This window comes from Sander vitreus, chromosome 5 (genome assembly GCF_031162955.1).
Source record: "Sander vitreus isolate 19-12246 chromosome 5, sanVit1, whole genome shotgun sequence".
Classification (NCBI taxonomy): Eukaryota; Metazoa; Chordata; class Actinopteri; order Perciformes; family Percidae; genus Sander; species Sander vitreus.
The window spans coordinates 11942079-11956650 of NC_135859.1; the positions used below are offsets into that span (position 1 = coordinate 11942079).

The 14572-nt window shown below is 41.2% G+C and overlaps 2 protein-coding genes across 2 annotated transcripts; both read right to left on the minus strand.

Moving 5' to 3' along the window:
* Window positions 1-232: 232 nt before the first annotated feature.
* rad9b (RAD9 checkpoint clamp component B) lies at window positions 233-11269 on the minus strand. Its single transcript, XM_078250388.1, has 11 exons — window positions 11236-11269; window positions 10836-10906; window positions 10415-10552; window positions 9946-10060; window positions 9557-9656; window positions 8948-9054; window positions 8613-8719; window positions 7851-7915; window positions 7454-7576; window positions 4232-4454; window positions 233-2585 (listed from the first exon to the last, which is right to left on the minus strand). The coding sequence occupies exons 1-11, from the start codon at window positions 11267-11269 to the stop codon at window positions 2454-2456; spliced, it is 1215 nt and encodes a 404-aa protein (XP_078106514.1). The 3' UTR covers window positions 233-2453.
* Window positions 11270-11965: 696 nt separating this feature from the next.
* Window positions 11966-13819, minus strand: LOC144517592 (uncharacterized). Its single transcript, XM_078249680.1, has 3 exons — window positions 13589-13819; window positions 13304-13430; window positions 11966-12385 (listed from the first exon to the last, which is right to left on the minus strand). The coding sequence occupies exons 1-3, from the start codon at window positions 13775-13777 to the stop codon at window positions 12216-12218; spliced, it is 486 nt and encodes a 161-aa protein (XP_078105806.1). The 5' UTR covers window positions 13778-13819; the 3' UTR covers window positions 11966-12215.
* Between the last annotated feature and the right edge of the window lie 753 nt (window positions 13820-14572).

Consider the following 14572-nt stretch of genomic DNA (forward strand, 5'->3'; position numbering starts at 1 on the left):
ATCCTCTTGGCCCGGCTGCATTGTTGGCATCTTTGCAGTGTTCCAGTGCACTCTGGATAATCCCATTGCCAGGGGATAAGCAGTCATCGCGTACGTTGGAGATGAGGATCGTGGCTGACGAGGATAAGTCGTCTTTCTCTGTTAGGTGGTTTGGGCAGGGGGGGAAGTTGAGATTCGGAGACCGAGGCAGATGTAGCCAGACGGTACGGGTTGTAGACTTTTTAAAGAGGCCCCATGCTGGGCAGCTGGAAGGGAAAGATACAGTCCATCAGTAGTGTTAAGAAGGGAACTGCACAGGAGATGGTGGCATGAGGGCTCAATAAATGGGCTGCTTTGTGCAAGCAAATTATACAGTGGTAGTTAGAAGACCTCAGTCAAAGGGCCTGGAACCTTGTATGTGGGTGCAGGGAGCATATGTTTGAGGACCGGTGTGCTGTTCTGGGATGTTTTGTTTCAATATTTGCAAAAAAAATGAGTGTATGTGACATTTATACATCTGTGGTTAGTGTCTTGGCAGGGTGATCCAATACGATTTGACAAAGAGCAGCAGCTGCCTTTTCCATGCAAGTGTAATTCAAGTCTTGGACACATTTTGTTATCTAACGGCGGTTAAGATGAGGATTTTACAGTTCAAAAAGCCTCGCCAGATATATGTTGTGTCAAACTGGTGGCCTCCCTTTAATCTCACAGCTGCTGCAGAACTCTCGATTGTGATTACATGTGATGTGTCTATGGATATGTGTATGTGTGATGAACGCACTTGTGTGCTTGTCGGTGAGACTATTGATACGTGTAATTAGTTTGTATGAAATGGATGTGAAAGCTACACACTTCTCCATTTCCACGGGGCTGAATCGGTGTCGCAGCCTCAAACGCACAAAGCTTAAGAAGCATATCTGAAAAAGCTCAACACAGAGGAAGTTGGTCAGGTGACCAAATGTATTTTTGTAACTTTGTTCAGTGGTATTGTTGAATTATTTGGACTGATCACCACATCAGAGTAGCTTTAGAAACTGAAACAATCAGCATTTCCATATCTCTCTCCCCCCCCCCCCCCCTCCTGCTTCAGACCTCCAAAGGCACATTTTTAAGTCGGGTCACTGCCGATTTCATGTGAAAAATTGTCATGTTTCCATTACATCATTACAGATTTGCACTCTGCATTTACCACCACTTTCTCCATATTTTGTGTAATGTTCTAATGATGTGCCTTGTATCAGGTGTCGTTGATCCTGGCAAACGTCCATAATTCCTTAAACCCCTGACTATGTGCCAGGTGCTGAGCACAAAGCTGGAAACTGAGTCAAAACGGCTTTCCCATCATGCCCTGCTGTCTTAACACTAGATATTTGTACCTACAGTATGTAAACCTTTCATCTCCTGAAATCTGCTTCTCTGCACACAGTCAGGAGCTTAGGAATAGTGATAAAGCCATTGAACGCTTAGGAACTCCCCCCTGTGGATCTTCAGATCACTGTTTACAATCGGCACTATCTAATGGACGGTATTACTACTACTACTTAAGCTGACAAGTTCCCACTGGAAGACTGCAGTGTCAGGTGTCCTTTTTTTTAAATGGGCAGGGAAGAGCGGTGAATGGTCAAAATGGGAGTTTCAAGTGTTCTAGCACTGAGGACAATCTAAGCAGCCTTAACAATATTACAAAGCAATTCTCCCGGTCAGATGGAACTGCCACTGTTAGCTTTGTGGTTCCTGCTTCCTGACTCATACCTGCCCTGTCACTTCTCCTATCCTCTTCCAAACCCTTTGTTACAACCAGAGCATGTGTCTGTATATATTTTGGGTGTACAGTTCAATGAAGATCTAAGCTCTGTTTAAAAAAAAAAAAAAAAATTCAAATCTGTACAATATTTAAATAAAGAGTATAGTATTTATTATTCTTGTGTATTAGATGGCTGTGATATGAGCACAAACCAGCAGTTGGTGTTAGATCAGAACACTATTTGGCATGCTTGAGTATTGAACAATACATTGCAGAGGCATTTACTTCTATGTCGGATGCCTCTAGGGCTGTATTTTCACATCAACAAATTATTACGATTTGTGTGTGTACTCCCACATTCCTCAGACATCAGGCATACTACCAGTTACCATCAACAGACAGGTGTGGTATCTTCAGGTTTACATGCTATGACAAATGTATTTCACACAATATAGTTACCTAAATAAATTTAATTGATGTATTATTTGATAAATAATCATTATAAATACATTCTCTTGAATTTCCAACTGAACATTGTGGGGAAAGTTTACACTTTTGAAAATAATTTAAACAAGCAAAGCTATAGCGTTGAGCTACAAACGACATGCTGCTCATAAAACTTTTTAAAAGTACACCAAATACAAACGAATTAAGATCCTATCATTCGGACTACACTTGAATGTTGTGGCCTACTTTCAACAAACCACTAGTCGCAAGCTCAGCCCTGTTCTCAAAGGGAAGGACTTCTTGTGTCGTCTTCCTCCAAATTCTCCTCTTCGTCACTGTAGCGTGCCAGAACAGGCAGTCTGGCAGCACGGCCATCATCATCCTGCTCTGAGGCCCTGAACAGGAGGGAGCAGATCTATGTGGAAATGGACGACAACATATGTTAAGTGTGTATTTTTATCAAAACGATATTTCGGTACATCAGAAATGAGTTGCCTTTTTTTTTATTGTAATTCGATTTTTCGTTACTTGTCCTTAAATACGACAAAAGAAAATTATTAATGCTGCATCAGGTCTCTAGAACCGCGTCTGACGAGATGATATTCACCTCTTGAAGGCGCAAAAAATATATGATCGCCGGACCAAAACATTCAACACGGAGGAACAAAAGACTTCCCATCCCTCACGTCCAGTGGCACCTTGCTTGTCTTCTTCAGTCACACCTCATGTAGTGAGTAGAGGTCACTTTGGCACTTCACAAAGCCATGGGAGTGTCCCTTAAATGGCCCATTTGTGTGATGTAAAAGAGAGGAAACAAAAGAGACTTGGGACTGTGCTCTGTAGTTGCAGGAAACATTCAGCTGTTCCACAAACTCCTGGCCAGTTAAGTGCCGGTGTTTCGATTTATTTTTACCCTCATATTGTTTTAAAACTTTCTTGTGGCAGCGGTAGACACACTGAGTACGTTTACATGCACACCAATATTCCACTATTATTCCAAATATGACAATATTCCGAATTTGATACAGATCATGTAAACTGCATATTGCCGAATATAGCGTTTTCCGATTAAAACGTGGGATATTCCGGTATTATTCAAAATCGTATTTCGCACGGCTACATGTAAACGGGAATATTCACTTTCGTTAGCCGTGTAAACGGCTTAGTCGGGAATATCGTCTTTTTCGGGAATAAGGGCAAAAACCGGAATATTATGTAAGTGTAAACGTAGTCGGTGATGTGTACGGTTTACCGTACAGGACTCTCACACTGCCTCAAAACAGATTGCCAAGTCTGATCGCCGTTTACATGATTGGCCACCGCAGGGGGAAGTCGGGTTGCGGTTTCTCCAAAAGTTAACTCGGTCTCATCTTTTTTCGCCACAGGCTGCTGCAAGTTTTGTCAGCTCCCCCCTGCGGCCTCCACCGCCGCAGCCTAAACGCACTTAACCCGGATTTTGAAATGAATGGGAAGACCTGCGTTTTTCGCCACACTGAGTAAAGGCTGTTTTATGCTTCTGCGTCGAATCGACGGCGTACCCCCGCAGACCCCTCTGCGTCTACGCCGGACCCTACGCTGTAGCCTGACGGGCACCTCTCGAAAAATTTAACTACACGTCGCTCGGCCGTGGCTTGGTAGCATTGCATTTTCCCCTGACTCATTTCCTTTCTCCATAAACAACATGAAATCAAGGAGAGGGTTCACTTTTCCTGCTACAGATTTCCCACCGTGGTCACAAAACACAGGGGAGACACTTTGTTTCTCTCACTAAAACTCTAGAGTCAGTACTCGCTCCGAAGCTAATCGCCGTCACTCTCTCACTTCTCCCTCGCTCTGACACACTCCCCACACATACACACACACGCTGGCCCGACGCACACACCAGCGCACAAGTATAAACATCAGGCCACTTACATAGGCTATGGCGAAAGCTCTGCGTGGAGCCTCCGCAGAACCATAAGACGGCCTTAAGGACACAGTGAGTGTGAATGCAGCCTAAAGCCTGCAAGCTTCAGAGAGATTCCCAGTAAAAATGAAAACCCAACAGGAATCCGCTGTTACCATGGAGGAAGCGGGAGACAAGGTGGTGCTGGCAAAGGCCTCATCAGCTACACCGCGCCCGTTAGGGTCATCAGTCTCAGGCCGCAGCAGCATAAGAGCAGGTAGGTTGGTTATAGGGCTGCCCTGGCTGGATGGTATCATCTCCATCACAGCAGGACTATCCTGAGCCTTACTGCTGTCTGCCTCACACGAACCCACAGGTAGAACAGCAGCATCTGCACACCTGGAAACACACAACACACATCGCTGCGGTAAGCGTTTTCTACCCAGATAATAGTAATAATCAGTTCCTATGCTGGCAAAAATAGTCATGACACTGTGTGCAGTGTAATTGTGGTTTACGGTGCCGTGTTCTGTAGCAGCAAACTAACAATTCTGTCCCCGTGCACACAACACTGTGAAGTCACAGTATGTCTCAGTGAAATTTGACTCCTGTGCATGCGGATTATGGTTACTTAAAGTGCCCATATTATGAAAAAACTTTTTCTGGGATTTGGGGTGTTATTTTGTGTCTGGTGCTTCCACACGCATACAAACTTTGAAAAAAAAACATGCATGCTGTTTTGAGTGAGATAGGGGTTTCTGAATGTATCCTGCCTTCAGTCTCCGGGTGAGCTGGTCAAAATCGGCAGGGCCGTCTACGTCATCGGCCCGAAACATTTGGTGTGTGCCAACCACTTTAGCTAATACCACATCAGCTAGCTGTTTCTCCAACTTTGGTCAGTACAAGGCAGGATTATCCGGGAGACTTATTCTAAACGAGGGCGCACTTCCAACTTTGCGTGGAATACCTGCAGACGAGGGACATGTAAGTAGTTCTATAGTGTTGTAGCAGTGTTTTGCCATTGAGAACGAGGTGGCTAACCGCTAGCAGCGCTAGCTTCCTGTTCTAGTAGTCCTTACCTAGCTACTGCGCATGTGCGACTCCCAACAAAGATGGGATAGAAGTGTGATGCCTCACTCTGTAGCTAAAACAGAGAGCTCAACACACAGGGTGAAAAGAGGAGCTGCAGCAATGTGCAGTACAACAAAAAGGTGGTGTTTTTTGAAAGTGAACCCATGTAAACCCATTCTGGTACAACCTCAAAATACAATTATGAACCTGAAAATCAGCATAATATGGGTGCTTTAAATATCTAATGGAGGGAGTGGAGATGTGTTAATGCCATGGAATGGCCAATTAAAAGGCAGAGAAAAGAGGACACAAAGGCTGGAGAGTAAATTTCACACAACACTACACCCACAAGGCTGAAAAGCACATTTTCTGACAACTCTAATAAGAAACATTTTTGGTGGAAGTGGTGTCTAAACAACATATTCAATAACCAAGATATTAAGTTATATTCTGACTAAAACGGTCAAATATAATAACGAGACTAATAGACCTGAAATTATTATTGACTTTAGGAGTTGAAAATGTTTGAAGAACATTATGTTTATTCCCCTTTACAAATGACATTCATGAACAGGGCGTGTAGCTCTGTATTAGCGGTTACTAAAAGTGGCTTTGAGCACAGTAACAAAACAACTCTGTGCATGTAACCACACTACATGTCGTCAACCTCCAGAAGTACAAAGAGGCGCACTGCAGGAAGAAGAGAGCAAGCTGATTTAAAAAAAATAAATAAATAAATAAAAAAGTCTCCAGACAACCTCAAAAAGCCCCTGAGGCAGCAGGGAAGCAAGTTTTCTAGAAAACTAGAATTACCGCCTCGCGGTTGTATGGCTACGCTAACCAGTCAAGTTGCAGTTTACGTCAATGTCTGTCCAGGCTCATATACAGTCGTGAAAAAATTAGGACACCCATGCTAAAGTTGACTAAAAAGAGGAATAAAAAAATCATCTTTTGGAAAGTGATCTTAATGCCTTAATTAAAAAAATGAGGAAAAATCCAATCTTTAAGGACACCAATTTTCTTTGTGAATGAATAATGTATCGTAAATAAATAAATGTTCTCCCTTAAAATACAGGGGGCATAAGTCAGTACACCCCTATGTTAAATTCCCATAGAGGCAGGCAGATGTTTATTTTTAAAGGCCAGTTATTTCATGGATCCAGGATACTATGCATCCTGATAAAGTTCCCTTGGCCTTTGGAATTAAAATAGCCCCCCCACATCATCACATCCCCTTCACCATACCTAGAGATTGGCATGGGGTACTTTCCATAAAATCATCTCTCAATGCGACTCAAACCAGCTATTAGGCTAACTGAAATAAAACCATGCCAATCTCTAGGTATGGTGGACTCTAGTCTTGGGTGCCCACCCAAGACTAGTGTCGTCAATTCAGTATTCAGACCAAATGTCTCCCCTTCAGTTCCTGAGTTATGAATAATGGCCAGAAAAGTGTTTTTGCTGACGTCACAGAAGTTGACCTTTAACCCTCTGGATATAAAACGGCATTACTTCTGCATTTTTATGCTGTTAGACATGTGTGTGAAAGTTTATCGTAATAAGCATATTCATCCTTGAGTCATGGCCCAAAACCAGTTAGTTCATCCTTGAAACCAAGTGGACGTCTGTGCCAAATTTGAAGAAAATCCCTCCAGGTGTTCCTGAGAAAATCACGGACAACCAAAAAACATAATGGCTGTCGCCGGCGCGGAGGCATAATAAAGGTTAAGGAGTGCAGGTCGCAGTTGAACTCCTGAACAGTGTGGACAGGAGCCCTAAAGAACTGCCTGCTCATCAGGTCGGCCATGTCTCTGCAGACCCCCAGCTGTGCACACAAGCAATCCAAGCAACAAACAGACAGGATCCACCCAGAGCCCAAAACACAGTATAACACACACACACGGAGAGAGAGAGAGAGTAAGCAGAGCAGGACAGTGACACTGACAGAACAGCCAAGCAGGCTAGCATAAGGATAATAAGGATTACAGACTTCTAACATAAACACAAGTCCTGGACTTGCCCTGTTTATCTCTGTAACAGACACAAGGCTGTCTGCTGTTAACACAATGCCCTCAGCAAGCTAAAAACAGCTGCCCTGACTGAGTGCCAGGAGAGAAGCTCAGGTAGCCCTGCGGGAAGATTCAATTATACTTTTGAAAACACCGTCACAGTAGATCAGTGAAACTGAGCCTACAAAGATTTCAGTTGCTGCCGGGTCAAAACAACAATAAAGAAAATCAATCTTATTTTTATAATCCGTGCAACTGTGCTGATGAGATCCCAATGATTGCAGACAGGATTAAAAGTGACAGCACAGTGTTTGTTACCTGGGGGTAGAAGGGGCCAGCGTCTCTGTAGGCTGAGAGGAGCCCTTGCTTTCAGAGTCGCTCAGAGTAGCCAGCACCACAGTAGCCTCCAGGACCATGTCCTCCACAGAGAAGCACACAGGCCTGCAAACAACACCGGTGACACATCTAACATTGACAGAAATCTAATTACATAATCTCCGCTCTTTTAAAATCACCAGAATCTTCCGCTGTTTTACCAGCCAATAGAAAAACTCGCCATAATTGATCAATCGGTAAAATGGCTGTTAATATAATCAGACTAACCAGCCACAGACAAAATAGTTGACTGAATTTTGAAGTAATCTGGTGTTTATTACGCACTCAGTTTGGACACAGGCTGACGTTGATCCTTGCAACTTGAGATACGAAGACTTACTTTCCTGCAGCACCGAAGTGGACGGACACAGGAAGGCAATGTGACTCTGCAAAGGACAGTAAACCCTGAAAAAAACAAAAAAAACAGCAGCAATTCACTGTCAAAAACTGAGATATGCTTGTGTGCATCCATGTCATGACTGTGACATTTTAATAGCTCATAATTTTGAGAGGATGGCCATGGCATGTTTATAATGATCAGGCTAAAGAAAAATATCAATGCTAAAGTAAGAGTAAAGTGAGGCCGACTTAAACCTAAGACAGACCTCAGACAGAAATCACTAATTCTGGAAGTGACATTTATAGTAGTATAGATCTCTAAGATACAATGTTTTGCTCTTTTCTAACAATTTTAACAGTTTGAGATCGACTTCAGTTGCGCCAGCTCCTTAAAATACAAACACATTCCTTTTTGGCTTAAAGGTTACACATTTCACAACAAACCACACAGCGTGTAAACCATCATTTCTGCAACTTATTACTTCAATTACTTTTTCTATGAAGTGGTATAATATGCGTCACTTATGTCACACGCTATTAAGATGAGATACAGCAATGAGGGGAAAGTTTACATGGAAACGATACAGAGAGCCAAGTACACTTTGTTAGAGAACTTGAGCATCCACATTACGGGACCAGAAATATGATCTCTTAGACATGAAATACTCCTGAGCCAGTCATACACGCACACAACGCACACACAGATACACATAATATTCTCATGTGACAGGATAAAAGGAGCCTCCAAAAATAACCCTGTTACCCTCAACTCCTTCAGACAGAAAGTTATGTCCGACTCTACTCCGATTTCAAAGTAGTCAAACTCGTCTGGGTGTAAGGACATCTCAGTGCACATAGTCTTCATGTGATCTGTGACAGAAGTAAATCAGTGAAAAGAAGACTAAAGTCAAATAGTATCTTCACAACCTTTTTTTTTTTTTTTTGTGTTTGAGGCATTAAAATATGCAGCATTTCTATTATCAGGTTAGGTTGTCAAATGTCTCAAAGCTGGTGCAACAGTGACTTTTGAACAGTTATGATATCTGTCAATCACAGTATTGAGGGCCTGGGCCAAATCACAGTGTAACGTTAGCTCACCATTGCCCCCCTCATAGTAATTTTTCAGACTGACTCTCTGAGAAGTCATGGAGAGAGTGATTTCCTCCTGGGACACTGGGAAATGCATCACCATATCACCTAGAAGCCTGCAGAGGCAGAGCAAAACAAATGCCAACCCACACAGAATCAGCCTAAGCATCGATATTATCGATCTTATGTCAACGCTGTGCTACTGATGGATGATACTTAATGTTTATGTCCTTGTCAGTCTGGTTGATTAAACTGAATTGCACTGAACTGACGCTGTTGTGTGTGTGTGTGTGTGTGTGTGTGTGTGTGTGTGTGTGTGTGTGTGTGTGTGTGTGTGTTTGCCCAGAGCCAGCTGAGAGTACAAAACATTGTGAACACCCATTCTCTCTTCACTAAATAGACTGGACTGCTGAATCCAGCTGGCAGCTACCATATACCTAATAGATTTTACAGTGAATCCACTTATCACAAAAAGAGCTTAAAGATGGATTTGTAAGCATAAAGAGAACAAAGATGTAGGTTGTCCTACTTAGTCACACAACACTCCTGAAGTTTTACTGTTGTATGCGATAGAACTTTGAGGTTCTAACCTCATTAACGGAATACTGAGCTGCTAACCTGGCAGGAGCTTTCAGCACATTGGGACAGAGGTGTGAGGCAAACACTGCCTGCAGAGCCTCACTTTCATGAAAACGGAGGTTGTGGGTCTTAGTGATGCCTATCACAAAAGCAGAAAAGAAGATACTTGGAGCACACTCACACTGCCACCAAGTGATGATAATATGTAATGCAGTGTCTGCAGCAGCATAGTGTTAATACAGGTCATTTTGAACATGGTTAAGGAAAACTGGCCAAGTAAAGAAAAAAGGTTTAGGGTTTTTTAGAAGTCCATCAAAAATTGATAAAAAAATATAATGTCTTTACAATCAAATATGATTGGACTCTACAATCCTGACTCTTTCCTTTACCTGCAGCTAACTTATAATACAAAATGCAATGTTTCCTACCATGCCTGCAGAAAAACTGGATCATCACTCGGTCATCGGGAGTGCCGATTAATATTTGACATCGTTCCACGTTACGCTCAATCGAAGTCAAACAGCGGAAAAGAGGTAGAATAGACTTTAAAAAAAAATAAAAAATAGACAGGTTTATGACAAGATTATAGGGCTGCTCGATTATGGGGAAAAATTATAATCACGATTATTTTGGCAAAATAATCGATTATTCAGTTTTTGTGATCGTTAGGAGCCGAAATCATATCGCGATTAAAATTTCGATTCATTGCACAGCCCTACAAGATTGTCATCACCGTTTTAACATTTTATTCATAGTCTTGAAGGGAAAACAATGTCATGTTAGACTTCCACTACTGTCTCATATATCCTGAAAAGGTGAGTATCTAGTGTCCTCTGCAGTGGGCTGTGATGTCACTATGAGCTCTCTACAGATGAATAACCACTACGACTGATATACCTTCATGGCCAGTTTGCATTTGATTGTTTCACTGCTCTGCTCTGATGCTGATCCCAGGCTGTAGTGCTGGAAGAACAGCGGCGAGAAGAGGAAGCAGACATATGCAGAATGAGCAGAATTCACTGATCTCAGTGCCAGCTTTAAGACAGACAGAGAGAGAGCGAGAGAGAGAGAGATTCAGTGAATGTGCTGCTCCTTGCTGTCACTTTATGTAGGGAGAAAGGAAGCCCAATACTTGGAGACCAGTACAGAGGCCTCAAGTAAAATAACATTCATTTAATTAAAAAAAATTAAGATGGGAGACGGAAAGCAATGACACTAGTCCTCTAAGAGAATAAGAATTGAATGTCGGCGCTACTGAGAATATGGGATAATTCAACACTGAACACTGTTCCCCTTGTTCTTAGTTAGTGCTGCTCACCCCTCTAACCATGGGATCCAACCACAGTTCATCTCCAATCCGTGACAGGGCATGAATAGCCTTTCCAAATGCTGCAACACAACAAAGTGCCACCGGAGTTCAAGGTTAGTAACATACTATTGTGTACATGTGTTACTATTACTAAGCTAGCTTTTTATTTCAATATAAAGTGGGTCAACTGCCTTACTAACCACTGAAATAGTGGTTAAGTTAGCTAGTTAGTTAGAAGCTAACGTTAAATTAGCCAAGCTAGCTAGCGGTCTTTAATCATACATTTATACAAGCCTCACAAGCCGATACAATTTATATGCAGTTTTTTAATTCTTAAAAAAAAACAAAAAAAACACATACATTATTTACAAAAACATTTAAACATATCGCATGTCTTGTTTAATACTACCTTTTACACCACATCCTTCCAAAACACAGTTCATGTTTGCTGATGAGGAGTGGGTTTGATGATGACCGATGTAACCGAGTCTGGAGCTCATCACGAGACACCAAACCAACAGCGCGCGCAGTGATGATTTCTCCACTACAATTGCTAACGTTAGCTACATGATAGTTTAGCTCAAATGAGAAAAAAAATCTACAGTGATGCCGATATAAAGGTTAAATTGGCTTAAAGAGGGTCCTCCGCAGGAAAATGTAAGCTTTAATGATTTCAAACGTTAGAAGAAAATGGCTTAGCTAGTTAGTTACTATACTACTAAGTTATATATGATTTATTTAACAGTGGCAGTGCACACAAACGTTAAATTAACATTGCTGTTAATGCGCCAGTTAGCCAAAAGGGCTGGACAGATGATTTATAGTCACACGAAAAAGAGTATAACTCAAATTAAAAGTTATTGAAATAGTCATCATAATAATCATCATGTTACATCGTCAGGTGCAAATTAAAACAAATAAATAATCATATTGATATTAGCTTCTAAGCCGCACTAAATCATGGAAACATGCTTTCTCAAATGAAAATACACAAGTCTCAAGTTCTGTAAGAAGTGGTAACGTTTCATATTTGATGAAGCCCAAATAAAAGATAGATTAGAAAGGATTCACACGGTTTACTGCTAGAACTCCGTGACAACAGAATATCCAATCATTTTTATTTGTGTTATGAATAATAGCATGATTAAGAATACATATAAACTTTATGACAACTACTACATAGTTATTCAACTAACAGAACATGTAAATATGACATGTGCTTTAGCTCTAAATGTGGTGGTGCTTGTAATATCTGTATAAGATTATGACACACATTTATAGTCATGTTTGATAAATGTGTGCAACAGGTGTTGATGCAAAGATCAACATTAAGACTCACTAGAAGGCAATTAACGCCTTTAAATCGAAAACATTTTGCCATCATATTGGTCATCTGTTGACTATTTTTGGAAGTATGACATCAGAATTAGCTGTGCTGCTGCTTTTCCTCTGTCGTTGAGGCTTCGCTCTTGCCACATCCTTCTGTGCATCCTTCGTGAACGTACTATTGTCTCTCTGCTGACGAAACCCAAACCTCCTTCTGCAGGTGGGATTCTGACCTAGGAAATACAAACCACAACATGAGATGGATGATGGGAGTGGCCAAACGTCAGTGGTGGAATGTAACTATGTAAGTACATTTACTCAAGTACCTGTACTTAAGTACAAATTTTAGGTACTTGTACTTTACTTTAGTCTTTTCTTTTCATGCCACTTTCTACTTCTACTCCACTACATTTCTGAGATTAATACATTAATCTGACAGCATGTAATTAAACTACCCAACAATATATAGTCCTACAAATACAGCTGAAATGATTAGACCATTAAACACTTACTTGATTGACAGAACTGTTTTGATCATTTCCAGTTTCTAAAATGTGAGGATTTTTCTGCATTGAGTACTTTTACTTTTAATACTTTAAGTACATTTTCCTGAGGATACTAACTTACTTTTACTTATAGCATTTTCATTGCAGGACTTTTACTTGTAACATAGTATTTTTACTGTGTGGTATTAGTACTCGACTTAAAGCTTTAGTGCGTAACTTTTTGATATTAATGAACGTCCGTTACATTCAAGCCATTGCCAAATGAGTTGCTACAAAGCTAATTAAGACTATCAGCTCCACACAACTCTCTCTGTATTTCTCAGTGTGGCTATGTTCAGAAGATTGTGTCGTCCGGTGACTTTCCCGCGCAGAAGCTCGAGAGAAGATAATGACCTCTTCTGAAGAGTCCATCGTGTTTTTTTTAATCCTCCGTGTCCTCCTTGGCTACTAGCAAATGCATGGAGGAGGGGCGGGTGGTGTGCGGTCACGGAAGGCTTGTATCATTTGGACGCACCAACAGTTTTGCTGTCATTACTTAGAATTCCTCATGGGGGAGACAGAAACTACGCACTATAGCTTTAAGTAAAGGATCTGAATACTTCTTCCACCACTGCAAAGGTTATGTTTGAGAAAATAGATACACACCTGATTGAACACATGTGTGCAACACATTGAGATAGTGCTGCTTCATCTGCTGCCTCATGTGCTCTGTACTGTAAACGTTTGCTATACTGCAAAGGTAGCATCTCTGTCCAGCTGTAAGGGCTGGATGCTGAGACAGAAACAAGACATGATGTGATTATATTATATATGATATAACAGAATTTTACAATTATCTCATTAAAACCATCTTAAAGCTCGACAGGAAAAAATACCACAGAAACGAACAGAAAACTAACTTGAGCATGCGCTCCAGCGTTACGTGGTTACCTGTAAGAAGGGTGCAGACATCATAGATTTGGGAATGTGTATTGTCTTCATGTGCTGGGTGCCTGCAGACACATTTGCGTGTGTTCCTCTGTACATCTTCCTCACTTGCTGACTAGGTAGACATTCAAAGCCTGCCAAAGGCAACATGGAGCAAAACAGATCTGTGGTGGTGTTATTTAAGCAGCACATTTTATCATAACAATCTTGAATGGAAATTATTAATCATGTGTTTAAAAGGTATATTATGTAGGATTTTCATTAAAAAAAAATAAAATAAAAATGTATCGACTAATACAAAAGTAATCCCTCGTAATCATTACCAGACCCAAACGGAATCTGCAAATTTTTTTTATTTTTATTTTTTTTACAGTTTTCAGCGGTGATCCAGAATGAAAATGGGGGGGGGGAGCAGAATTTAGCGGAATGTTTTTCTGCTTGGGGTGGAGATTTGTTAATATTCTGCGGGAAATTCTGTTGAATTCTGTGTCCGCAGATTCCGTGTGGGCCTGAAACCTGCCCTCTGCCTGGATGTTCTCTTTTCTTCTTATTTTGCCGAGTATGGGATGTTTTTGGGTGTCAGGAAAGAGCCTTTTGGGCCCCACGTGAGTGTACAACCCCCAGCCAATAACAGCGTGCAGATTGTGCAGCCTAGGTGTCATTTACACTGGGGGACGCTGGGGACATGTCCCCACCACTTTTAGAAATGGTTGCTTTTGTCCCCATCACTTTTTAATCGCAATTTTGTTAAAAATGTTCTGAAAAATAAAAAAAATAAAAAAACAGATATGTGGAATATCTTTTTCTTTTTTAACATGAGCAGAAATCTTGCTGAAACACATCTAAACTATTAAAGCCCAGGGGTTATAAATGAATAGATATTATTAAATGATTATGAATTAATTCATCAGTGATGTGAACAGGCACATTTAAAGAGGCTACTTCCACAAACAAAAGACACAGAGGAGGAGGAAGAGTAAATCATGG

What these genes read in the sequence shown, in the direction of transcription:
- rad9b (XM_078250388.1), bottom strand. Translation starts at nt 11,269, where the DNA reads ATGAACTGTGTTTTGGAAGGATGTGGTGTAAAAG. An exon ending in TGGATCCCATGGTTAGAGGG is followed by an intron (nt 10,553 to 10,835) that starts GTGAGCAGCACT and finishes TCTGTCTTAAAG; the next exon opens with CTGGCACTGAGATCAGTGAA. An exon ending in GTGCTGAAAGCTCCTGCCAG is followed by an intron (nt 9,055 to 9,556) that starts GTTAGCAGCTCA and finishes CTGCCTCTGCAG; the next exon opens with GCTTCTAGGTGATATGGTGA.
- LOC144517592 (XM_078249680.1), bottom strand. Translation starts at nt 13,777, where the DNA reads ATGTGCTGCTTAAATAACACCACCACAGATCTGTTTTGCTCCATGTTG. An exon ending in TGTCTGCACCCTTCTTACAG is followed by an intron (nt 13,431 to 13,588) that starts GTAACCACGTAA and finishes TTTCTGTCTCAG; the next exon opens with CATCCAGCCCTTACAGCTGG. An exon ending in GCACACATGTGTTCAATCAG is followed by an intron (nt 12,386 to 13,303) that starts GTGTGTATCTAT and finishes TGTATTTCCTAG; the next exon opens with GTCAGAATCCCACCTGCAGA.